At 48.9% G+C, this 27385-nt stretch overlaps 1 protein-coding gene across 2 annotated transcripts in view; it reads left to right on the forward strand.

Annotated features, from left to right (window-relative positions):
* The window catches only part of cu (NADP/NADPH phosphatase nocturnin), a 67498-nt gene that overhangs the window by 21657 nt on the left and 18456 nt on the right, over positions 1–27385 (forward strand). The window contains exon 1 of one of the 2 annotated variants that reach the window (XM_050183321.2): positions 17385–17974. The exons of the other annotated variant lie outside the window; for it this stretch is intronic. Within the exon in view, the coding sequence (XP_050039278.1) occupies positions 17736–17974 (239 nt within the window). The 5' untranslated portion in view covers positions 17385–17735. Of the gene's footprint in view, positions 1–17384; positions 17975–27385 lie in introns of those variants that run through there. 2 annotated transcript variants of the gene reach the window in all.

Raw genomic sequence — 27385 nt, forward strand, 5'->3', positions numbered from 1 at the left:
TGTAGCGTTAAGGGCACCAGATACTGGAGAGGAAATTCCCGATGCGGGAAAGTTAGAAGAGCTTCCGGTCGAGCTTCCGGGACTAGGCTCAGTGACAAACAGGAAAGACACCGATCAAGTCATTAGTGACTTAATAAGTAAAGCATCGCTGTCGCCTGAGCAGAAAACAGAACTACACCAGCTCTTACAAGAGTTTCAAGGTCTGTTCTCTGAGAGGCCTGGTAGGACTTCTGTCCTTACTCATGACATAGAACTTACCTCCCCAGAGCCAGTACGATCCAAGGCGTACCGGGTGTCACCCCGCCAGAGCGATATTATGGAGGCTGAGGTAAAGAAAATGCTACAGCTCGGTGTTATTGAAGCGGGTGAGAGTGATTATACCTCCCCTTTGATTTTAGTTGAGGTACCGGGCAAGGAACCTCGTCCTTGCGTCGACTACCGCAGGCTTAATTCCATCACTAAGGATCAAATTTATCCGATCCCTAACATCGAGGAGCGCCTTGAGAGAGTGAGTAGCGCTCAGTTTATTTCCACCCTAGATCTTGTCAGGGGTTATTGGCAGGTTCCACTTACAGAAGAGGCTAGTAGGTATGCGGCGTTCATTTCACCAATGGGGACATTCCGTCCTAAAGTTTTGAGTTTTGGTTTGAAGAACGCGCCATACTGCTTTTCAAGCCTCATGGATAAAGTGTTGCGGGGACAGCAAGAATTCGCTTTACCGTATCTAGACGACGTAGCGATATTCTCCGCATCCTGGCCTGAGCATATGGCCCACTTGCGGGCAGTGCTAACCCGCCTGCGCGATGCGGGCTTGACAGTCAAGGCTCCCAAGTGCCAGTTAGCACAGGCCGAGGTTGTCTACCTCGGACACGTGATTGGTCGGGGTCGTCGCCGCCCCTCTGAAATAAAGGTGGCCGCTGTGCGAGACTTCCCGCAACCGCGCACGAAGACCGATATTCGGTCGTTCTTAGGTGTCGCCGGCTACTATCAGAGGTACATCCCCAGGTACTCTGATATCGCGGCTCCCTTGACGGATGCTCTAAGAAAGACAGAGCCGCAAACAGTCGTCTGGGATGAGACGAAGGAAAGAGCTTTTAGCGCCCTAAAGAGCGCCCTAACAAGCCAGCCTGTGCTACGATCGCCCGACTACACAAAAGGGTTCGTTGTTCAGTGTGATGCTAGTGAGCGAGGCATGGGCGTTGTACTGTGCCAACGGGAAAATGGAGAAGTAGAACACCCCGTCCTGTATGCTAGTCGTAAGCTGACCAGTCGTGAGCAGGCGTATAGCGCCACCGAGAAAGAGTGTGCGTGTATCGTGTGGGCCGTTCAGAAATTGTCATGTTACCTAGCCGGCTCGAGGTTTATCATTGAAACGGATCACTGCCCTCTCCAATGGCTGCAGACCATCTCTCCCAAAAAATGGCCGCCTCCTGCGCTGGAGCCTCGCTTTGCAACAATATTCCTTTGAGGTGCGTTACAAAAAGGGGAGTCTCAACGGTAACGCCGATGGCTTAAGTCGAAGCCCCTAACGTGAGAATCAGCCTCAAAATTGCTTGTTACTGATGTTTTTCTTCCTGAGGCAGGATTTTTAACTTATTGCTTTTGTGTAGTGTTTCAAAGTGAGGATGTGCTTTTTAGTGCAATTTTTCCGATTTGTGGACGCGTTCTGAGTGCTGCTAAACTACTGTAAGGAACTAGGCAGCAGTATAAAAGGGGAAAGAGCCTGGCAGGGCTTAGTGAGGGTTGTGCCGTGCTTGCTGACTGAGCGGTTGACTTTCAGGCGTGGTTCTAACGCTTGCCGGAAACGAGAACAAAAATGTCAACTCTCCCGAAGTCACTTTGCAGTGTCCTGTGTGCACCTGAACGTGAGAACGAGGGCTTCTCTGTGCGCTGCGCTCAAGAAACGCCAAAGGACGCCCGACTTCGGTTATGAGCATCATCGAGCGACATCCCTCCGGACAGCGGATGCAGTCCCCTGACCATCGGGATCTCCTTCCCCCGGCGGGGCGGTCTGTTACGTTTCGCCTACAACGCGCGGTAATGCCGGCGCGGATGCAACGGACGCCGGGGCTTTGTTCAAAACGGCGGACATTTTGGCCTGTTCGACGCCGCCGCAACGCCTACCCGCCAAGCGTGTCCAGGCGTGTTTCAGTGCCACGTGTCTTCGTGTGTGCGTGTGTGTGTGTGTGCCCTCGCTTGTCAAAGCGCGGCAGCCGGGGAGCGGAGTTCCCCGAATGAGGAGCCTGGAGGTCTCTCGGCTCAACCGTTCGCGCCGTCGTGTGTGAGGGTTGGCGATGCGTCACTACACTCGGTTCAGCAGGTCTCTCGGCCCGACAGTTCGCGCCGTCGTGGGGTCATGCTCCGCCGTCCCGTGACCTTCATCCCGTGACCTTCATCCCGTGACCTTCTCTTTTGGACCGCGACGCCGAGGGTATAAGAGCAGCTGCTCCCGGACGCCAGGAGAGAGGCTCCGATTTGTACTGTTGAGTTACGTGCTCTCCCGTCTCTCCACTTCGGTCGACCTGACCGGCCGCTCTTTTGCTATGTTAGAATAAACAAGTTGTTCTGTTACCAGTCTTCTCATGCTTTGCCGGGACCTTCGGATGCTTCCAGTGCCCCAGGCCGCCAGGCCAACGCTACCCTTGGGGCTTGCGACCCATTGGCAATAACGGGCGTCAACACCGAGTCCCCAACAACTCGTGCCAGCGGTGCGATTCCAACAAGGCTAAAACTCCGTACTGACCTGACCAGGTCAAGTATGCAACAGTATGGTTTCCGTGGACTGACTCGCAACCTACACATGACGAATCCGTAATATAGAGCGTACCGCTCCCCCGATGTGGGCAAGTGCGCTGCAGACTGCGCCGTAAACTGGACTGAATGATGTGCTATGAAATAATCGCAGAGGCGCGCCTTTGGCTTTGTGCTACGCCCTGTGATCGCTGTCGAGGGTGTGTTGGTCTCGACGGCGTCGTCTTTCACACATATGGCTGCGTTCCGACGGCGGGAACACTAACTGCAGATGTACGCGTGACAAAGTGAGAGGGAGAAGCGTTCTTTTATTGAAAAGCAGGGTGTTTAGCCGGCGTATATTCCCTTGCATGCTGCTCTGCATGGAGTGGAACGGAGAGGAAGAAAGGCCCTAGAGGAAGGTGGGATGGAAAAAAAAAATAATAATAATAAGGAAGTGCAGGTCTTATGATCTTACCAGCATTAGAATAAGGTAACCTCGCTAAATCTTTATTATTAATGAAAAAATTCTTTATGTCAAAGGCAAAGGTCGCAGACTTGTGCTAGACCGTATGCCGATGCATGGAACACATTCGAAGCATATCTGCACGACTCGGAAAGACTCTTCTTCGAACTTCACTGCAACCCACGACTGAAATGCAGAGAAGCGTAACGCGTAGGAACAGTGTATCTGCGCTCGCAGTTTCGCAAACACGTAGAGGACACCAATACAGCGCGCTAGCTCGGCACAATTTTTCCTCAAAGGTGGTATGCGGCAGAATGTTTAGCACAAATGGCCAGTCACGTGAGAAAGACACGGAGCATTTTTTTTTTCACCCCATGACTCAAACGTTTCACAAAAGCGCTCGATACTTGCCTCGTTAATCACCCCCCCCCCCCCCCTCTTATAGAGCTCATTTCTGTGTACTGACAGTGAATTGGCCTTGCGATTCCATGAACGCAACATTGCCCCTTTATAAAACCTCGCTCTTGCGTCGTAAAACTCTGAATAACAGAAATATATGACAGTTCGAACAGTTTCGAGTTCATTTTCGTCTTTGTTTTCTTTCTCTCTGGGACTTGCTCGCGAGGTCTTTTGCCTGCTGTTGCTTCTATTGCTCCTCCTTTCCTTCCCATCATGCATCTGTGGCACGGAAAGGCACGAATTCATCCTAACATATCATCTGTTTCTATTTCTTTTTTTTTCTTTTTTCGCCTTGATGCTTGCTCTGGTGAATTAGGAATTTGCTCTAGCGTCAGCAGTCGATGTTCCCACCTGCTGTGCTTCATAAAACGTTCTGTTCCAGCTGAGCTCGTATGAGGTAACCTGTTTGCAGAAACGGATGCAAATAATGATGAGTCATGCTTGGATGAATCACATATGCGCCAGCTCAAACGGATCTGGGCGAGCCGGCATGGGCACATTGTTAAAGAAGATCGAACGGCGGTCAAATAGAGAAATATACGACACAGAGCGCGCTAGAAAGGAAAGATATATTCAATGACACATGGAAAATATTACGGCTGTGCGAATATTCGAAATTGAGAATAGAAATCGAATAATATTTGCTAGTTAATTCGTATTCGATTCGCGAGATTACTATTCTAGATTGTCCAGTATTAGATTTTGTAAAAATGTAACGGATAACAACACATACTACAATGTCGAGGGAGAAAGACCAATCATTTAAATAAAGACTACTCCGAATGATTACGCAACAGGGGATCAGTGGTTGCGGCACATAGGCATGAGTTTCTGAGCGAATACGTGGGGCAGTTAACGAATAAATACTGCTCAATAATTTTCAGTCATGCAGTAAGACTGACTCGATTTTTGTCAGCCTATTTCCAAAGTTGTTGTCTTGATTCCGACGTAGCGATTTCTTATTTGGCTAATCTCGCCATCGTTTCATCCCTTTAAAGCAATGCGCGGTGCTGTAGTATCACCGCACCCTCCCTTTCTCTGCCGCTTTCTCTCTCTCCTTCAGCAAACACAAGACCTTACGTGTGCTTCATTAGTGTCGTCGCGCTCTACCAGATAACTGAAAGCAAAGCTGTTTTTCATTTGCAAGCTCCTCGGTTGAGCGGACATCGAGATGCGAACGACATTATCTCATATCTTCTCAAATCATGCAGTACATTACTACTAACCACACTCTATTTCCTAACCAGCATGGTTTTCGGCAATGCCGGTCATGTGAATCTCAGCTTCTTGAACTAACTACAGACATTCACCTCACCCCTCACGAACTTACACAAACTGATGCCATATTTATAGATTTTACTAAAGCATTTGACTGTGTGATTCATAACCGCCTGATATATAGTATGAAGCGGATTAATGCTGACGAAAAAGTAATAAACTGGGTTAAACAATATGTAAGTTACAGATGACAAGCCGTAGTAATGAATAATGTCCATTCGTCAGTTCAACCTGTTAAGTCCAGTGTGCCTCAAGGTTCCGTTTTGGGAGCCACTCTATATTTAATTTATATAAATGATATTCATCATGGTACAGACTCGGAAAATCCGGTTGTATGCCTACGTCTGCGTTTTGTATCGGCCGGCAAAATGCAAGTCTGGCTGTGTTAAATTGCAAAATGATTTTAACAGGATTGAAAGACGGTGCTCAGACTGGCAAATGAGCGTAAATACCAAAAAATACAATTATGACATTTACTACTTGCAGTGAAATGCGAAGAACGCATAATTTATTAGTGATAAAGCTCTAGAAACTGCAGAGTCATTTAAATATCTAGATCTTTGTCTTTCCTGACTTTGTCTTGCCGTAATCATGCTGGTTGCACTGTTTCTGCTGCGTGTAAATTTCTTGGCTTCATTCGTCGCATGCTTCGTCAGGCTAACAGTGATGCCAAGCTTCGTGCATATGCTACCATACTTCGCTCAAAACTTGAGTACGCCTCATTTATACGGAACCCGCACCAGCCGCATCTTGTTAACAAATGAGAATCATTGCAAAACAGGGCAGCGCGATTTATTACAGATAACTATTCCCAACGTTCGAGCATCACCACAATAAAACATGACCTGGGACTCATTCCATTGCAGTCTATAGAAGAAATATATCTCGGTTAACTTTCTTCCATCAGCTTTTTCACTACCCAAATATCTTCTCTCAGACACTTCAGATCTTGCCCGTCAAAAGGAAATTCCCACGAATTGATCACGAATTTAAGGTCTAACGACCATATTCACATACTTTCCTATTGCAGTTTTCATGCCTGCACTTAGCCATTTAGGAATGGAACACTTAGGAATATTACTTGGAATTTCCCAAGTAATACAGCCGAAATAAATGACCAAAATATATTTTTTAAAAAAGCCTATGAAACGTTCGGAAATTAGAAACACGAAACATGGAAAATTTACGTTTCTTTTTACATATATCTAAATCATACCAAGAAATTTATTTAACCTTGCTATATATTTATTTTTATGATGTCAGAGGATGCAAGTTGTATTATGTAAGATTATTGTTTATATGATGTAGCAAAACTAGCAATTATTGTTGTATGATGTTGTCAGATGATAACTTTGTTGTATATAGCATGTACGATTTCCCCTAGAATGTTCGACTCACATGTCTGTTCACTTCCAGTTTTTGTGTTAAATTATGGGGTTTGACGTGCCAAAACAACTTTCTGATTATGAGGCACGACGTAGTGGAGGGCTCCGGAAATTTCGATTACCTGGGGTTCTTTAACGCGCACCTAAATCTACACGGGTGTTCTCGCCCCCACCGAAATGCAGCCGCCGTGGCCGTAATTCGATCCCGCGACCTCGTGCTAAGCAGCCTAACACCATAGCCACTGAGCAACCACGGCGGGTCACTATTTGTGTATCAGTTATCCCCTCTCCCCTATGCAATCCCTAAACTGGGCCTTTAAGGTAAATATATGAAAACAAGAGAGAGAGAGAGAGAGAGAGAGAGAGAGAGAGAGAGAAGAATACAGGAAGGCAGGGATGTTAACCAGTCAATAGCCTGGTTGGCTACCCTACACTGGGGGAAGGGAGAAGGGGAAGAGAAAGAAGGGAGAGAGAAGGTGTAGGTACGTGTACGGACAGCACTTCAGTTAAAGTCGCTCGAGCAAACCAGAAGTTCTGAGAAAACACAAAAGTGCCTTCAATGCCTTCTGAGCCGATGATCGGTCGGGACGGTGCTCTAATATAAATATGCATGTATCAAATAGTGTAATTTAGCTTCTCTATATCTCTTTTTCTCTCTTTCTCCTTCTTTTTATCAAACGAACTCCCGGGAAACTTTATATTATACTGTGCTTAGTAATCAGAAAAATATTCGATATCACTGGAGATTAATCGTCGTGCTGAAAGAACTACTTGGATTTAGGGTAGCAGCAATTTTGCTTCAGGAAGTATATGCACGCTATTTTTATGTCTCGATGTGAACAAACTTTCGGGGAACACTTCGTCTTGAAAAATACTCAAAAGACAGTGGAAGGATGTGGACGACGGTACCATTTTGGTTTTCAGCGAGTGACCTTTCGCGAAGGTAAATATTGCGCAAACGCCTATACACCTAAGGCGCAACATTCTTATTGCTTATGTTTTTCGGTATTAAAGGTGGTGCATTCTTTCAAAGTTTCGAGCTTTATTTTCTTAAATCTACTCGGGGCACTGACAGTTCTTTGGTTCATTAGGGAAGAAAAGCGTTTAGCAGCACATTTGTGCTGCACCACAGAACCCGTTTCGCTTGAGACATGAAGAGTGTCTCGAGTGTCTGTAGGTGTTCATGTAGCCGAGCTCTCTCTTCCGAACGGGCCGGGCACTGAAGAATGAGGCGCTCCAACGTCTCGTCGCTGGCACAGTTGTCGCGCAGGGTCGACGCGGCCTCGGCGATGGCATCGCTTGGCGGTGTTTGCGCCACCTATCCCCAGTTTGGGGATGACGGCGCATTCTCTGCGCCTGCGCCCGTTCTCTAGCACGAATGTGGGAAGCTGCCTTGCCTGGCCCGTATTCCCTGTCTGCCTCGTTGCACGCTCTTCTACAGACAACATATCGAGATGAAGGGAGAGAGAGAGAGAGAAAGAAAAGCAGATTTGGAGGTTCGCGGCAGTGCACCGCCAAGTTTTACCTAATTCTTTTTCGACCGTTCCTGCGTGATGCTACTCAAGTGAGACGAAAAAAGAAAGATTAAAATTTGGAGGACGCTTAAGCTTCGCCTTTGAGAGTGGAACGCAATAGCATTCAAAGGTGTCTGACTTGATTTTGGCGCTTCTCGGCAACTGCAGCTTATGTAACCGTAATGTTTACCCGGAAACGCTGGCGCCGAACGCTAGGCACGAAGGCGAGCTTTCGGGTATAAACGCGGCCTCTTGCATGGGCCGATCTCCTGTTACTGTTTCGCACTTTTAGCATTTCACTCTAAGGAGATCTAACATAAAAGGTATGTGCTGTCGGTGGTTTTCTCTTACATGACATTTGTTTGTGGGCTATCACTCGCAAAATTCACAGGAATAACTTCGTAAGAATGAAAGACAGCCTCTGAGAAACTTAGGCGATAACAGAGTGGTTGGGTATGCGTGCTTCGAGATCACTGCTGCCGAAAAGACGGTCGACGCCGGTCGCGGGACGGCGACGCCAGATTTTCTGCGACGCGGGCCCTTAACGCTATAGCGTTTAAAATAAACGTAAAGCGCAGGTAGACATGGTACGCTATCCTCTATTCTCCACACCTTACTGACACAAATCTGAAGGACTGTTTAGTTAAACACCTACAAAGCTTCAAAGTTTCCTTTCATTCGGCTGTTCCACATAGCGTGGTGTACATGCGCGGCTACTGCTAGCGGGAACAGCCTGCAGCAGCGCTCCGCAAAGCGCCACCACCGGCGCCTCGTGGAGCCTTAGCACACGACTCCCCGGGCTTTCCTCCAATTGCTTAGATTGCGCCTGCGCCGCAATACTTTGCGGAGCGATGCCTTGGGCTCCGTGTTCCCACTAGCAGTGGGAACACGGAACCTTTACACAGGAAATAAAAAAAAAAAGGCAGAGCTGACCTCATTGATATCGATACTCTGTAAACGCATGACCAGTAATGCGTATAAATTCATTAACTACAGTTTACGCACCTGGTGACATGGTGATTTATTTAGGTAATAACGTATATTAATGCATAACAAAATGTATTTTTTGAAAAATGGGTAAAACACACCAAAGAGCGGGAAGAACGTGTAGGAATCAGCGGCAGAAAACTGCACTGCAGCCGCGTCCAGATACAACTGTTCTGTCGATGCATTCTTACATCAAAATCTGACTGTCTCCCTATAGTAAGATTCTGCCGGCACCGCCATTGGCGGACAGTTGACATCGGCGCATTCTAAGCTTTGGTGCATTATGATAGGGTCGCCTACGCAACGGAGACCACTGTCGGCGAAATTCGGGTGACAAAAATCAGCAGGTTGACCACGGCCAAATGCAATGTGCCTACTGTAGCGTTTGCCTCTCACCGTAACGGCTTGAATAGCGACCTTCTCATTTAGAAGAAATTGAACTTGGCATAGTTGGTATTTGCTGCGTGACACGTTTACCGCTAAAGAAAAACGAGGGCTGCGAAAGAAACAGGAACAACGACACGGGCGGTAACTTCCTACCAGTGGTGTCACTCGTCTTCCCGGCCCCCGGTGCGGCTGTTCGGCGTGTCTACCCCCCTCCCCACACCCAACCTCCGTTTCCCCCTCTCAACTTTCATTTTTCCTTTTCCCACTCTCTCCTATTCTTTAACGCACACCTTGTATAGTGGATGTGGTATAATTTAAAAGGGCAACCTCCTTTAATTGCCTGTAATACAGCATTTATTTTTGAAAAGAAAGAAGACAATATGGTGACAGTTTGACACGTCACGTTTTGTAAGCGTTCTAGGAATTGTGCCGCTAGGCAGCGCATGACTCTGAGCCCGCAGTAACCAGCTAAAATAGTATACATTAACATTACATACAGTAAATAAAGCCCTGCACGATACAAACAATGCTTATAGCACAATATAACTACTATTCCTCATAACCGGGAACACGTACTTTTTGTTTCGATAACGATCAGAGAGAAAAAAATAAAGAAAAAATTGAGCGTGCATTTTGAACAAGTGTCCGAAAGCTTACATTACGCACGCTTTTCCCCGGAATTTCTCTCAGCTTCAGTCTGTTCTCTTTATTGGCCCATTCAGCTGCGCCACGCAGATGTCACGGATAATCACAGCTATCAAGCGGCTAATGTGGCCACGGCCAAGGCGCTCTAGTGGACATTGTGCACATTCGACGCGGTGGGGTGCGAACGAGTTTCTCCCGCTGCCTTTCCTCTCTTACTCGCAACTGTAATCTACATACACGCCCTGAACCAACCCCCGACGCGGTGTGCGCAACAGCAGCCCACAGCAGCAGCAGCAGTGGGAAAGTCGAAGGAAGAGGCAAAGAAAGCTTCCCTTTAAAAAGGTTCCAGTGGCGACCGCAGCGCCGCAGCACAACCGCCGCTCGGCGGGCTGCGCCAGGGCCTCCTGGCGGCATTTCCTCATCGGGCTGCACCAAGTCGATCATGTTGTTCTAGTGAACTGATATTGACGAGCGGTCTTGTTTCTCTGTCGTCGCTGCGGCGCCGAATTTACTCTCATCTTTACCGCTTGCATGCTACACTGCGTTGCGTATTTGCAATTAGTACAGGCAAGTACGGTAACTACAGCCGCGGGACGTCAACAACGCAGGTCGGCAAAATAAACGGAACTCACCGAGACTCACTCACAACGAGAGAGAGAGACGACACGGCAGAAGTGGGAAGCGCAGGGAAGTTAATCCGAAGGGAAAGCCCGGTTTGTGCTACCCTGCGCTGGGGAGAGAAAGGAGGTAGAGAGACGGTATAGTAGCTAGAGAGAGAGAAAGAAAAGGAGCACAGACAGACAATCACGGACGGTCACTATTACTGCAGACTATCACAGTACAGTATCACTTTTAGCACTACGAACACCATTTAAGGCTACAGACGCTTGCGAAGGTATGTTGACATTTAAAAAATGTAACAGTGCGCTCGTCGCTCTCAGCTGCAATCAGCAGAATCACCAGAGGTGACAGTTTTGCCTTGCTCGAACTCACTCGCGCGTCTGGTATATGGTAATGCCGCACGAACGTTCGTTTATTACTAGCATGCAATTTACCATACTGAAACGTAAACACGAGAATCCGGCTTGTACTCTGCGGTCAAGGCCACGTATATCGCGGCATACAGAGGTCGTGCGTGTACCATTTAAAGATACGCGCCTGCCTTTATCAGGCACTCGTGTTCCAATGCAGGGAACTCAGGCTGGTCTTAGGTGACACTATAGGCACAAAAAACATCATTGTTCGGTGGAGATAAGACAAACATATGTTGCTAAACTGGCACCGCGGGCATGAACAGCCCGGAGCTTTTGCCACGTTGGCTCCAAAGCTCGATATAGGATCGCTGAGTGGAGCGATAAGCTTCGAGTGTCCGATTTGCCAGCTGCAGCGTGTACGTATCGTGGTTGGACGCGAGAACCAAGCACGCGCTCAGCTCGCTGATATCCGCTGCACGTTGCTCTTTCCAGAAGTAAAAATAGTCTTGCTCACGAGTGAAACGGCGGCCTTCGTGCGTCATAACTGTTAAGATGCAGCGAGCGTCTTATGTGCGGTCACTGCGAGCAAGCTTGCAACGTAGCAAGTACATGACATGAACATCCGGCTTCTCGAAGCGTACCATTAAAATTGTTCGCCAGGCGCCATGCAGGCTCATCGAGGCTCGGCAATGAAGGAAGATTACGTTAAAGATATTGTATATTTGGAGGCTGCTGATGCCAGCACGGGACTGATGCGAGCGACATGCACGTCGCCGAAACACACTGCCGATGTGTCGCCGAGTGTCCACACTTGGTTTCGCAGACTGGCCGTGCGCAGCGACCACTGTGCAAGGCAGCTCGCGTTATTTGCCCTTTGCTGCCGACAGAATATTGACACGTGTACTTGTCTTTACCGGGCGACACGTTTCACCGCCTAACAAATGTTATCGCACAGCGCAGGACGCGCCTGCATGTATCGGAAGTTTCTGGAATGTTATCGATGGTTCCATCCGCTGTCTGTGACCGAACCTTGTGTAATCTGAGTGCATGTGTGCGCGATGCGAATAATGTAGAACTTTGTGGAAGGCACGCGGGTCTCAGCGATTACTCTGGAACATTCGACGACTGATGTATAAAAGCCGACGCGCTTGACCCGCTCATCAGATTTTCGACGATCGCCGAGTATATTCGCCGCTCTCGTTCTTTGAGTGTAGCCTGCTTTTGAGGGCACAAGTTCGCCCAATAAAACGCTAGTTTCGTTAATCAAAGTTTTGCTGCCTTCTTCACCGTCACTACCACGTGACAATATAGAGAGAACCAACTCTAAGTTCGTTTAACCGCGACAAAATTGCCCAGACGCTAAAATGCTTACGAAAATAAACGCTTTATGACTCGCGGCATTTTAAGCGCCGTCGGCTGCTGCTTCGACAATCGGGAGCTGGCGTATGCCATTCGAGCGATCAGCGGCTGCCGACAAAGTCAGCGCACCTAGGGTGATGCTACGTTCAGGAGAGTTTACCGTACTAATATGGGCCCATGTGCAACAAAGCAACGTTTCGCGGAGCTGTTTGTCTTATTACGACAGCCATTTTTCGCGTAAGGTAAATACGGGAAAGTTTCAAACGGGCGCGCCGTTCTCTCGACTGTATATCCACTAACTGCCACCGATGAAGACGCTAGGCCTTGCTCGCTGGCCGTGGGTGTCGCCGGTTACGAAGAAGCTTCTGCTAGCACTTGAATGTGGCTTTCTTCTTTTTTGCGAACTCTTTAACGCATGCACGAATATCATGAGGTTAAATGAACAATACATTTGGATATCTGTGCACCGTCGGCAGAAAAGAGCAAACCAGGCGAACTCCGTCGCACGGTGGTCGCTCCGCGCTGCCCGTCGGCGTCACCAACTATACCCTCGGATGGCGTGTTTCGATCCCTTCAGTGGCGTAGTACTGGGCGTTGATTGTCACTTGAGGCGCACTTTCCACATCACTTTACAATACTTAGTATAATTACATGTCAGCGACAACTGAGTGACACCACTGCGCTTTCGCAAGCGCTGTCCGTCCCCGTCCATCGTGAGCTTTCCATATTCCGGCAAATTGCGGCCACGTTTAAGGGCATCTGTATCTTACAGGCCGATATATCCTCGCGGGGCTGGCATATGAGAATTCAGTAGCCGCAAGGAGCGCGATGAGAACCGGCTCTGCGAGAAGCGAGCAAGTTGTGCGCTGTGATGGCATCTCCGGCCGTCGCTTATCCGTGCTGCTTTCCTCGCCGGATAGCTCTTCTCGGACGGAAACCTAAATAAACTTGTGCTCTGTTTGCTAGTGAAGCAATTTGTGCACAATAAGCAACGCAACTAGCCAGCCTTTTCACGAAAATACCGTGGTCAAACCCACCGTAAACCGGCGCTTCAAGGCACGCTAGGGCTGTGTTGGTTGTTCGTCTGCTTCTCGTACCTAACCATGTTAACGCGTAATGCGAAGACGTGGGATCGTTCCCCACTTGCGGCAAGTTGTTTTTCATCTACTTTCATTGCCAATAATTTATCATTTCTTTAATTCAATCAGTCAGTACAAGTAATTCCCCCTGTTTTCCTTGGTTTCTGTGTTTGTTGGCTTCTCATGGTATGATTAATAAAAATCGGGCCCCTCGGTTAACCCCATTTCTTCTCGTTCTAACCATGTAGAGAGTGCTCGTGACAGCCGTGTTCGCGCATGCGCAACAGTATTTTCGCATACCGTAGGGCTTCTTCGCTGGATCGGTGACCATCTCGGCAACGCGTGGCTACCTTCACTGTCTCCCGTTACGATCTGGAGATCCTCATGCTCTTATTTACAGTCATACAGTGCCTTTCGCTTTCTTCCCATCTCCACGCTGAATTTTCCCGTGCCGCGTACTGGAGCCGTATGTTCGCGACGGTGGCTTTGCGCTCACCAGTCGTCCCTGGCAATGGGAAGTGACGATGGCGATCATGCGTCTCACTGGTTAGAATTCGCACTCTAAACCACTCAGATGCATGATTCACTTCATGGCCAGTTCCTTCTCTCCAGGTGGCTGGTGAGTTCTTTGTTGGCAGTTCATCGAATTTGTCGAGGAAACCTGTAGGAAAACGTAAGAGACCAACCTCCTATCCCTTGCTGGTCACATTCTCTGGTTTGTCTTTCGCTCCCCCCGCCCTTCCCAGTAAATAGGGACCCGTTTTTGAAGTTCTTCGAATCGGAACGTTGCCACCATTCTCGGAAGCTTGCTGTTCCTGTCAAAACAGAATGTTCCTGCAGTGGCTTCTTTCCCTTCTTTTGTGGGCAGTCGAAAGGGGATATCACAATAAGAGAGCGAGAGAGATAGCAAAGAGAGGAAAGGCTGGGAGGTCAACCAGACGAGCGTCCGGTTCGCTACCCGACACTGGGGTTGGGGGAAAGGGGAACAGAAAGAGGAAACAAGCTGCGTGAAGCGCGGGGGATGCAGAACGCTACATAGTTGTCAACGAGGCCGACCTACGAGCGCGTTTAACTCACCGTGACGGAGGCTGACTGAAGAAAAGTGATAATAGGCATTGGGGCCCTCGCTGGTAAAAAACCCGTGCACGGAACATCTTCATCGCTCAATCCCTCCCCCACCGACTCGTCACCCGCTTTTTTCGCATGAAAGCCATGGAAGCAGGTGCACATATCCGAGACTAATCTGCGGTAGGCGAAGCGCCGCTTCCTTTGCTTTTTTTTCGTCCTAAATTTGTTACTCCCTGATAGGCAGCCATGTGCTCCCAGCGTGCTCAGCCTGAAACGTGTTTGCCCCTTTCCTTTGCAAGCCTTTTTTTGGAAGTGGGGGGGTGGGGGGGTTGTGCACATACGAACTCACGGCGACCTGTCGAGAAAGCGAGGATAAAAATGTGCAGCGCTAGAAAGCAATATCTACTATCGAAGTAGCAGGGTGACAACACGCCCGTTTGTGATATTTCGCGGGGCGCCCGGAGAGGTCCATTCGGGGAGGAATCGTGTTTGACCCGATTCTCGTGAACCATATTCGGGGTGTTAAAATCGGGTAAAATTGGGATAGCTGACCGACGCAAGCCGCCAGAACGAAAGCCGCTCCTCGAAATTCCCAACCACTTCTTGACTGCCTTGATGGGTTGGCATGACGCGCAATACTTGGCTTTAGTTATTAGCTACGTCTTGGGTGCGGTCGACTTGGGAAACTTGCTGAACACGCATGCGCACCGCTTCTTCGCCCACACCTTGAATAACACGTGTCTCCGTAGACGTCTTCTTGGCGATGTCACGGGAAAGCCGCTTAGGTATAACAAAAACGCGGCCTCCTACAGGAATGTCGAATTTGTCGGTATCTCGATGTCCACGCTGAGCAAGTGTAATGTCGTTTGACGCCGATGCCACAATGACCCCGGCTCTGCTCTTCGGCGAACGCGCCAAACGTAACAGGGTGCACTCGAAACTGTGTGGTTATTGGAAACCTTTACGCGGTCGTCCTTTGCATCATTCCAAATGGACAGGTGATTTTCCTACCTAATATTTTCCTACCTTGTCGAGCCTATGAATGCGACCAATGGACGAGCATTGCAGTCCAAACTTACTATGCAGTGTCTCGGTAATTACTTTCCGCTTAAGGTCCGCTTCCGTTGCATTGCCGTTTTCGGGGTACCATGTATTAAGTTACGGCAGCTGCTTCTATTTTCAAGATCTATTTCCTTATGAATTCGGGAACCTACAGATTTTTCAAACATTTTGACAGCGTTTTCATGGTGATCAACTTTCGCTGCTCTGGATTGCATATCAGTTATATGCTTTTCCATTTACTAGAAGCGCACTTCGATATCTGACGCCGTTTCTTTTGTCATATCTGCAGTCATGGGTTACGTGCTTATTCTGAGATCAGTTATTTCTTGGCGTAAAGAATATTGAGCATGATAATTTTGGTCAATAGAATACAACGTAGTTATTCTTAACCGATAAACATTTACTTGCGCCCTACAAGACGCTCTCAAAATCCATGACGTCACGGATAGTTGAGGCGGTAACTTAAAGTTGGCTTCGTCTCATGTATTGCAATTTCATTTTCTTTTTCGCGTTTTGTTGCTGACTGAGCTTCCTATGAAGATGAATTATATAGGGTGTCTGCTTTGTGGTTGAAGAAGCGTAATTTACTATGACAGCCTAACTTATAATTTCTCTTTAATGTCCCTTTATATCGTTCAATAATTTCGCGCATTGAAAATATACTGGACGTATGATGCACTGGACTGGTAAACTACATTTTTGGAATACCAGAACCACCAGCATTACCGTGAGTTCCGTCTTTGGGGGTGAGGGGGGAGCGAAGGTAAGGAAAATAAGAGAGAACGATACACAGGGCTGAACTTCTAGCACTATCTCCTCGTGACGTAATGATATCTGTACAGCGTTTCCTCGGTCTAATAACAGCTTGATAGACAAGGATTTCATGGCCATTCTAGAATAACCAAATACTGGACATAGGTTCCGATATTTTTTTACGAACGAAAACGACCAAAACACGCGAAAATACACCGAAATACCTGGCGTCAATACTGCAATTAGGACGCTAAATTTAATATTTTAATACTTGCCCTTGAGTTTCCCTGCCTAACTTTACCAACCTTTTCATGTGAAAGTAACGAAAATTGGATCTTGAACAAATATATTGCGCGAAAAGAAGGTTGCTTTTCTATGTCCCTTTAAGAAAATATGCAGGTGAGGATGTAATAATCAATACCTTATAATTTCAACAAATACAGTAGCAGAAAGGCCGTCGGTTTCTCAAATGACTAAGCAAGAAGCTGCCGCATGCTGCTCGCTACCCGAACTTTTTCTGTTCGTTCAAGCCCTCCAAGCGGACGTGACTACTGTCCAATGAATGAAAGAAAACCAATTTTTCTGCTGAACGCCGGTGTGGGTCTCCTTTGTGCAGGGAACCCCGAGGTTGTCTGCTGTCGAAACAATACAGTCTGCCGGATTTTGGAAAGATGCAAAGGCCTCCACTTTTGCGAGTGGAAGAGCCCCAATCGACCATGGTTGTTACGATAGTGCCAGCTGCTAACTGCTACGGTGCATTAAATAGCAAATTAGCCGGTTGTTTTCCCACCGAGCCTCAGGATACGTAATTCCTGTTAAGCATCCGGGCACTTCCGGTGCTCCGCAGAACAGGCCCGCTTGCCATGTGTCCCGTCGCCTTCGCTGGGAAGTCTCGTGTCTCCGGCGGAACGTGTTCATTCCGCGGCACGTGCATGCGTGACGTATTCTTTGTCTCGCGCACTCGCCTGAAAGTACGGCGCTCTCGCCTACCCCCTCCGCTTCGCATCCGTACCACGGAGAAGGGCCTGCGCTCTTTCGTGCCGCGTACCCTCGCTACGCCGCACCGATCTCGCCTGGCAGCAGCTGGGAGGAGAGAAAGAAAGGCAGCCGGTGCCGATACGCCTGCGCCGCCGCTGCTACGGCCTGACACGCAAGCAGCCGCTGTTCACGTGCCCGCAATCGGCGCACGGCACGCAAGGCAGCCCAAGAGGGACACGTGAGCTGCCCTTCTCCCTACGCTCTCTCTCGCTTGCTGGCTCTCGTCGAGGAAGCCAAAAGCGCGGCCGCGGGCGACGGTCGTGCTTTTGCCGTGCTTCTCGCCAGCCCCGCCGAGAAGAGTGTCGTCCTCCACTACCAACCGCTGCAGTGCATGGCGCGTGCCCTGGCAGAATAGGATGACGTCGTCCCCTTCCTCTACTATCTGGAAAGCTTCCCGGCCCGCGCGGAGCGCCGGCGACGACATGGGATTGTGACACCGGCTTCATCCGTAGTCTAGCGGGGGATATCGCCCAAGTTACGGGAGGGCACCTGTTCGCGGCTCTGCTCGCTTCTCTTCGCCGCCGCCGCGGGTAGGCCGTTCGTGACCGTCGATGGGCACCCGTACCAGGATCGTGGGCAGCCGGCGACTCGCGCAGTCCCTGGCGGACCTGCTGCGACGTTCCAGGCCGGTGTCTTTCACGCCCTCCGCCTCGGAACAGCTGTGGTCCAAGCCGAGCCAGGACTTGGCGCCGTCGCTGCAACGCGGCGCAGCATCTTCCGAGGATGAGGCGGCGTCGTCCGCCGCGCTCTGGGAGCTGTACAGGGCGCCCCTGCAGCGGGGCGAACGCAGGTGAGGTGCTCACTGTGGTGCGATTGGGTGTCGCCGTATCTTTACTGGAAACGGGTTCGCGCTGGGTTTAGTTACGGCACGGTACGGCGTGTCATAAGTGTCATCACAAACAAGCGGGAAAAGGCGATCCGTGGTAAGCCTATTTGAAAGACTGCTATAGATATGTGAGGGCGGGAAATGTTCAGATAGCTTCTTCTCTTATGCGCGCACTCTCGCGAGCAAGATCCAGATTTATTACTTGAACGCGACGATTCTCAGTTTTATTGGCGTAGTAGACAGTGTTAGCGCAGTGCAACATTCCGCTTTCGTGCTGGCGATGGAACCGTTCTCTGCGACACACATATCGTGATAAATGTCGCGGGTTTCCCTGTTCACCGCAAACCGCGCGTGTACTGGCGAACACAGCGCGTGTATGTTTTTCCTACGCGATCCATTCATGCTCAAGGTAACCTCGCAAACGATCGGAGCGCCTGCTTAGCTAGTCTGCTGCTTTCCTGTCAACGCCTGGAAACAGCTGCATTCCTATATACAAGGAAAGCGGGCTGCTGCGGGTACGTTTGACCGCATGCGCGCCCAGACGGCTGGGTCATTTTCCTTGTGCTTGCGACGCAGGCTGGACCCTCGAGTTTCGCGTGGATGTCCGGGTTTTTGTAGCACGGGCGTCGAAGGGCGTCTTGTGTAACAGTTGCGTCAGCGGCTTTTCGTCGTCTTGCGTCAACCGGTCTTCGCCACGAAGCGATCCCGTAAAGCTGCGGCCCGCGTTGCCACGACGCAAGGTCAGCGCACTTTTGTACTCGCTTACATGCGACACAAATTCTAGACCAGTTTGGGGGTGGTGGGCACTCTTCGAAGGCCCGGTAGGCATTCAGATACTCGTTTTATCGATAACATGATTTGCAGGAAGAGAATAAGAGATTAGGCTACCGGCTACGTTGAGTCGCAGAAGCGCACGGGGGCGACGTGTCCGCCACCACAGCATGCAGATTGATTGAACGTTTGCTCGCTGATTCCTTGGTTGAGTCGTGCGCAAACTTGCCACATGAAGCAAGATGCTCACAGATAGATGGATAGTTGAAATGATCAACAGCGGGCAAGCAAGGGTGCGTCTGCCTTGAGCCGACGCTTCGACAAGGTAACTTGTCTTCGTCATGGTGACAACTGCTTGCCTTGTTGGCCTGGCAAAGACCCTTTGTTCACCCGATGCTGATAACTGGCACACCTCAGTAATGTTACGGTCAGTCTGTGGTTAAAAATAAAAAAAAAGAAACATTGTTGGCAATCACTTGAAGTGCGGTTGAATGGACATTCTTGCTTATGTGCACGTTAATTGGCGCCGTGGTCTTCCTCGTCCTTCAGCTCCCCTAGGACGCGCTTCTGCGCCATGCTCGCGCTGCTCGAGCCGGGCTCGCTCGCGAATACAGCAGTGGCTTGTTTGCTGGCCTGATGACCGTCTGCCTATACCACGACACGCACTTTAGCAATAGCGCCTCATTTCGGTTCCAAAATAAATTTAAGTGAGCGATACCGTAGCCGTTCACTACGTTATCCCTCATTGCCCAAGGTGTTGCTGGTCTACGATACTGCATGGGACGCTTAACGCGACCGAGCGACAAAGTCGATACTTTTCTCTACCGATCGGCCAACCATCAAATCGGGCGATTCGGCTGAACAAGATTCGCACGGCCTCAAAATAACTTCAAGAACGAGCAGAGAAATCCATGAGACCAACCCACAAGCCCGATTTTGAAATTCCTGTGGAAACTAAGCGCTGCATGATTGAAAAGCATACCTGCCGTGAAGGGTGTGGGAGTGGGGGCCGAGGCGTGGTCATCTATCACTGGCTTGTCTTGGGGAAAGGGTTCGCCACTGACTTCAACAAGATTTCAAGTTGGAGTGAAACAGGAATTCAAGAAAGCCAGAAATATCGCAACTATACGCTGCACATACCAGCACCGTTCTCCCAATTTTTTCTCCCTTATGTCGAACGTATAGGGTAAGAAATGTAATCAGTAGATGGGAGTTTTACTTTGGGATGCAACTTTGCTGATGAGTTACAAAATTTTAAGACTGAGCTTGTAATAGCTGAATTGTGGCTAACTCCCCAGGAAGACTGCGTGCCGAGTAGGCCGCGTTTGTATTATTCTTTTTTAGAAATTTACTGCCTTGATTTAGTTTTCGGGTGAAGATGTATTTAGCTAGAATATTGGGATAGCAGGCTGCTTAATAGACAAAGCTCTCATGTTTGTGACATGATTAAAGAGCGCAACAAAGCAGACACGGCGCGAAAAAGATAGACACGTCACGGGACAAGTGCTTGTTTCTATTTCTTTGTAGGCGAAGTAAATCATATTCCTCAAGGTGTATAACAGATAGTCAAATCATTATTTCTTGTTTTCCGTTATCTCAACTGCGCATGCGCGTATCATATATGTTTCATAACGACTTTGTTGAAGAAACAGTTCGCAGTAGCGCTTGTCGCGTATCTACCATTGTTTCGTGCCGAGTATGAATGTTCAATCATGTCATATACGCACCAGGTAGGTCATCTGAAAGTCATTTTAATCTCGTGCTTCGATGACCATTAAGTAAAAGTAGAAGGTAGGCCAATGGCGTGCAATGAAGGGGAACGTGGAGGCTTTCGTGTAACTCCCGCTTGTGGTCTGAAGACCGTGGCATAATGATTTAGTATCGCGTGACGCGAAAACGTTCCGATGAGTTCGTGCGAAGTCGCAGCTGTGGCGCGCGCTCTCGCAAACAGCTCTCCTCTTCTCGCTGATTGCCTGCCGTCCCTTCTGACGGCGATGTCAGAGCCTGGCACGATTTGCCATTGATTTGCGTGCTGCGTCCGGGATTTCTGACCCGACTGAAAGCACGCACGGGCTGCCGTAAGACTTATGAGAGGCCTTGACCAGACTACAGTTCTCGTGGTATTGCCTACAGTTCTCGTGGTATAGCGCGCTTATTTTACAAAAGAAAAATAGTTCGTCGCCTTTTTTCTCTTCCGTAGTTTTCCTATACCGTCCGAAATCGTAATTGGCAAGTGTGGCTGAATCATTGGGCATTAATTAAGCAATCTGTTTCTCCTGTGAATAGCTGTTACAGGTCCCTGTGACAGTCAGTGCAGCCCGCTGTGGTTTAGCGGACACGTAGCTTAAGAGACGTGTTTAGACTGCGTTCAACGCTATGGCTGAGAGCCTCATCCTGAGGTGCGCCGTTACGCATCCGTTACTGAAGGGCATGCGTTCTGCTGTGCCTGTTTTCCTTTTTCCACCGTCGAAAGCGAACGCGGGGTCACCGCATTGCACTTTGTAGTTTTCCAGGGAACTCGTTTTGCCGTTAACCTGCTTTAATCGTTCGCGCACAAATATTATTAATAGAGTGAGCTCGGAGGCCTGCCCGCCAAGGTCAGCCCTTGTGACGCTGATAAGCCGCCCGCCGCCTGACCTACATTGCGGTGCATGCAAAGTGACGAGGAGCCTCACGGACGTCGAGGTCGTATGCCCTGCACTGCCTGTCGCGTGAGAGTGCAAGAAAGGGTGGAAGAGCGGCGCTGTTTATCCAGAGAAAGGACAGGCGACATAGTATGTTTGTGGCTTTGTTACTGCCGAAGTGGAAAGAAAGGGAGATACCGGTGGTTTTTTCCCCCAGTCAAAACGGTGAATCTACGGAAAAGGCCGTTAGGAAGGCACGTGCGCGCGCATTCCTTGGCCGTCTTTGCGGAGAGAGAGAGAGAGAGGATAAACATTTTTATTAGGTAAATGCAGCTTTGGAGAGGCGTCCTCATTCCAGAATGCCTTGAGCTCGGGCCGCGTCCTGGGCCCTCGCAATCAGTCGTTGCTGAACGCACCTTCCTGTGGTCGTTGAAAATCATCATTTTTCATGACTGACGTGCGACGCGAGTAGTCATGTGTTAAGACTGCCAACGTAGTCTGTTAACGGGGCGCTAAAGGGGACTATTATGAACTTGTATTGGTGAAGTGTGTTTCTGAAATTGCAAGCTCCTATTCTGAGAGATTAGGCTTGACCAGCCAGATGAGACGCTAGAACCAAAGGCGCGTGCTATTCGCCGCCTGCAAGCTCCAGTACCAGGTCGCCGTAACGTTCCGCCCTGTTGTCGCATTATTCCGCCATCTTGGCGTTTTGAGCCAGTCGGAGAAGGCATAGCAGTCTCATCGTACAATCACAGACAATATGGCGGAATTTTACGTCGTCCAAATAGCATCGGGGGTGCTAGTTAAATGATTATCAAAAAATGTTTACATTGAACTCCATATTAACAACGTCCCAGTCTCAAACAAATAAGTTTCATTAGTTTCATTTTTCTTTCCTTTCCTTTTTTTGCCTAATAGTCCGAAAGGGATAATACACATTGAAATTCGTGACGTTGCAGTGACGGGCCGACGCTACCACAGCGCGCAATTCATGTTCGCGAGCTTGAATTTCTCCGGTTATAAGCGGGTACCCCCCCCCCCCTCCCCCCATTCAATAAATGAAAATGGGCTTTTTAACGTATACTTTGCCGGTCTGGACTGATATTGTATTGAGCTTTATAACATTATTTTAAGGCTGACTACGTTAGTGTTGAAGGGCGTAGTGATTTGGTGCTCATCTTTAACGCCTTAGTCGTACTGCCTTCAGAGGTCGGTATTATCGCCGATGCGTCGATTACTTAATCCTAAGAGAACACGGAGATTTCCACTAAACGCTCGAAGTTATCCCACATAAGCAAGAATCTGAGAAACTTAGCATCAAGCGAAAAACAAAGATCGCCATAGCTAACGCAGCTCGTCACAATCGCGGCTCCTCACCTTTGCTTTTCCAGCGTTCCATTTCGGCACAGTGCAAAGATGCGCCGTGCAAGTATTTATTTCCTCGGGTTTTTCACCGCCACGGTTATTTCGACGAGCTGCGTGGAAAGTTTATTTCAGTACAACAAAGTCTTCGTTGCCTACAAATGACCTTCCTACATATCCCGATGGACCGGATTGTAGGCGGAATACTGTAAATGGCATTTCCACACATTTAACTTGCCCTAACCAATATGGCCACGTTCCCGCTAGTATGTATGCTGTAAAAGCAAAGACACGTGTTTGGAACATTTCGACGGCGCGATGAACGCTTGAGCGGTAGGAATAGTTTCACCAGCCCCATTGTTGGCACCGAGTTCAAATACCGTGGACGTCATGGCAATGTTTCTTTTTTTTTTTTTGCGTGCGTGTGTGCGCGCCCTTGCACGTTTCATTACGTGACAACCTGTTTAACTCCTGCCAGGATCACGTAACCCTAGATCCCGCGAAGTGTCCCTCGCTGAGCTGTAGGTGCAAAATAGTTTAATATAAAACGAGGTTGTCCAGTTCGAGTACAGTCTATACCCAAAGCCCTTTTACTATGAGTCGCACCTTCAAACAGTAGTGTACCTCGGCGAATCGCGCACCGTTGGATATTCTTCTTAGACTCGCATCTACTCAAGCACGTGTCCACTTGACGACACTCGACCCACCGCCTTTTAATGAGGGTGAGCACATTGACCATGTCGTATACCTCTGCGAACGGATGGATCGGAACTTTATAGTACGTAAATATGCCCCTGCTGTACGCCGGGTGCGGGAGTTTCGTGAAACAGTAATTCTCCCTACAACCCCCCCCCCCCCCCTTCCTTTATGCATTTCAACGTAGAGATGGAACTAACTATTAACTATTATTATTATTATTATTATTATTATTATTATTATTATTATTATTATTGCGCGAGAGAAAATACACGCAGTCGAACGAAAAAAATATAGGCAGCGCCAAGTACATGCCGTTACTTGGCTACGCACCCAAACTGCCTTGTAAAGCAGCTCCTTCGCGGAACCCACACTCCGTAAACTTATGTCGCAAATACCTGGCCCGATCAAGAGAGCAAGGGAGACGGAAAACCTGTTTGGTTTTGTCACCTTTTGCAGAAAGTTTTGGTGTGCGTGCGGGGCAGTACCGAAACCGAATGTCATGCATGATACGGCGCTTGCGCAAAATGACCGCGTGCAAGGACGAACCCTTCGGGCCCTGGCGCGTGAGGTCGCTCTCGCTAGCCCGTGTGTCAAGGACAAGAGCGCTAAAGCGCCGTCTGGCGAAGGTGTCGCGCGAGAGTTGGTACGCAGCGACGAGGGAGCTGGCTCACCGCCACGCAGTCTCCCCTGGCACAGTCTCGGCGCGCACCCTGACACCGAAAGCGCTCGGTTTCCACCCGGTGTTGAAATCAAATTAATATCTTCCCCGGACGCGCTCTCTGTCTCTCCCACTGTCTCCGTGAAGCAGTGGTCGCGTTGTTCGTCGGTCGGCGAAGACCGGCTGCTAGCGTCCATCGTCAGCGTCATAGGCTCAAGGCCAACACAGATAGAAAAATAAAAACAAAATGACAGGAAAGTGTAGCAGAGGATATTTCCGGTTGGCTACCCTGTACTAGAGAAGGCAAAAAGGGGTACGAAAGTTTGGAGGAAAAGAAGCGAAGAATAAACAATATGAAGCTTTCTGTGAAGTCTCTATCACATAACCTGTGAAGTCATATGCGGCGTTGAATTACCGATGAGACGTACAGTGTCACACAGTACACAGTGTCGCACAGTCTTGTCGCATGATCCGGCATCATTTAGGTAACGCAGCAGCAGCTGTAGAGCGACTCGCACCGATGGTCGTAGCCAGTATATTTTGCAGCTGTAGCTGCTACAAGAGGCTTTTCTCTTCTTTGACCCGAAACTGTAATCGTCGTGTCGGCATTACAGTTGTTGGAGGTCACAGCGACACCTAGGGTATGTATTAGTAAGCTCCGGTGACTTCGCCATGGGTCGCCTGAAGTTTACCTCGTCGTCGGGTTTTATGTAGACCTGCAAACGCGATGGTGTTGGCGTTCCTGTAGAGCCACACTCCCTCCTCCTGTTTGCGTCGCCATTCACTGTACCCTGACTGTCACGTGATCTTTTGCTTTTATTTGGAAGGCTTGCCTCAAGGAATAGTTTCATAGCTATGGTTGAACGAGTGTTTACGAATAGTGTTTGCGAACGAGTGTTTTGCAGATATCTCTTGTGTACTTTGCGGGCGACCATAGCTGGGTGCGACACTGTTCGGAAGGCCGGCTCGCACTAGAAGTGGCGAACTTTTCATTTGCAAGGCTTAACTAGTTCATACTAAGTGGAAGGCGGCGGTGTACTTTTGATGGGACTTGTGGACGAGGTGTAATTTCATCATGAGCTTCCGTGTGCAGCACAACACACTCGTAGTTGTTTTCCAATAGCAAACGTTGCTATTGGAGAAAAATAAGTTCTGATATAATACTTTAAGCAGAAGCGTCGAAAGTTCTTCACGGCGGGAAGTATTAGGAAGGGCGAAGGTGTTGCGAAGCGGTAAGGGATACGACATCCTTTCCTTGTTACCCGATCAGTTCCGACTGCACTGCCTTCGGGGTTTCGCTTGCATGCTGGTCCAACAACGTTGTGTTGCCACGTTTAATTCTTACCCCACTATGTGCCCTCCCAAATACGCGCGGCGCTTCTTACCGAGAGCTTCGCGTAATGGAAGGTCGTGCCTGCGCCAGTGGCCTGCGCCAACGTGCACCATATATTGTTGTGCCACGCAAGTCTAAAAAATTTTTTTATTTCGCAGTTCTTGATCTCCGTAGCAGTTCGCACGTATTCGCTAAATTTGCGTGCTGCCTGCTGGCTCCGGAAAGTGCTTGCTAAATACATTTTATTTGTTCTCAACGCACCGTTCGCGAAAGTCCTAGTCTCTGCCTTCTAGGTATTCAGCGAGAAGCAAATAGCTTGCGAATTTCGCTGTATCTCGTGTCTCGGAAAAAAAAAGTGGGTTAAAAAGATAGCTAAAACCGGCAGTGCGATATCTACTGTTGCTTATTTGCGCGCTGGGTTCCCCCAACCGAAACGAAAGAGTACTGAAAAGGAACGGAAACGCCTTCGTGGCACTGAACCTTGCAAAAAGAAAAATATAAACACGCGAAAGTTTGCTGACCTGAGGAAGCAGTAGCATACGTATCTGTGTGACGAGCATGTCGCTGTGACGTCAGAACCTGTCATGCGTCACAGTGAGGTGAAACCGTCTAAGGAGTGCTTGGAAATGGTGCAACCTGCGGAAGTTAAAAAATAAAGCAACGGAAAACAGTTATTATATGGCTCAAACCTCGCCGTCGTCGGCGTGTTCTTGAAAAAAATTATGCAGATCCCACGCACTGTGGGAATCGATATAAGCGAAGTTTTCCGTGCTGGATGCTTTGATTGACGATATTTAGAGGTGATGTTGACGGCTAAAGATTAATTTCTTCAACGTTTCGGCTAACACGAAAGTGGTGAGTTGATGTTAAACGTTACCTTGCGTGCACCACTGCAATTTGTCTGCGTAGTATACACAGAACACACAGGGAGAGGTATTTGCTTGAGGCGTTGTTGTACGCCATATTTTATAACCTCTGTGAGGGTTGAGCGTTGTCGGTTCCTCACATGGGCACATCGCATCGTGGCAGAAGTATTAAACTGGAATTGGATTATGCGGCTGTACGTTCCAAAACCACACTCGGATTACGAGGCAAGCCGTAGCGGAGGACTCCGGGTTAATTTTGACACCGTGATGTTCTTTAACGTGTCGCAAAATCTAAGTGCACGTGCGTTTTCTATTTCGTCCCCGTGGAAATGCGGCTGCCGCGATTGGGATCAAATCAGCGACCTCTAGCAATGCCATAGACGCAAAGCTAACGCGGGGGGCACAGACGTGTTGATTTGACGGTCGACCGCTTCCGTAGGGTCTCCTGGACCCTGCAGTGCGCTTAAATTAGTGTGGCTCTGCTTCTGCATGCCATGCGTAGTTTGTCCGCTTGACATATTGTATGCATGGTGTTTATTTTTCAGAAATAGCAGCAACGTACAGTACCGTACCTTGAACTTAAGCTCTGCAGTTCTACGACGTCCCCTCTGTACTCGCACTTTAGTAGAAAGGGAAGCGCTGCAGTTTCCCCAATGCTTCTGAGGGGAGTCGCGGATAATTACAGCTGTCAAGAGGCTAACCTGGAGACCGCCAGGGAGCTCCACAAGGCATTATGAACGACGCGGTGGGGTGAAAACAAGTTCCTGGCGTCGTCTTTCCTCTCTGTCTCGCTCCTGTCATGTATGTGCACGCGGTGACCCCGCCCGACGCGGTGTGCCTGATAGCAGCAGCCATAACAGCAGCAGCAGTTGGAAAGTCGAAGGAAAAAGCACAGAAAGCTTCGCTTAAAAAAAAAAAAATGAATTAGGCAAAGCATATATTTCCAAGAGTTCATAAGTTGTAAATGTGGGAAGCACAGCCCAAGAAGCGGACGACGACCCGCGCGGTTCTGTTACGCATAGTTATTAATTCAAGCGTACACCCGGCCACAGAATATTAGAC

Source organism: Dermacentor andersoni, chromosome 4 (assembly GCF_023375885.2).
Source record: "Dermacentor andersoni chromosome 4, qqDerAnde1_hic_scaffold, whole genome shotgun sequence".
Lineage (NCBI taxonomy): Eukaryota > Metazoa > Arthropoda > Arachnida > Ixodida > Ixodidae > Dermacentor > Dermacentor andersoni.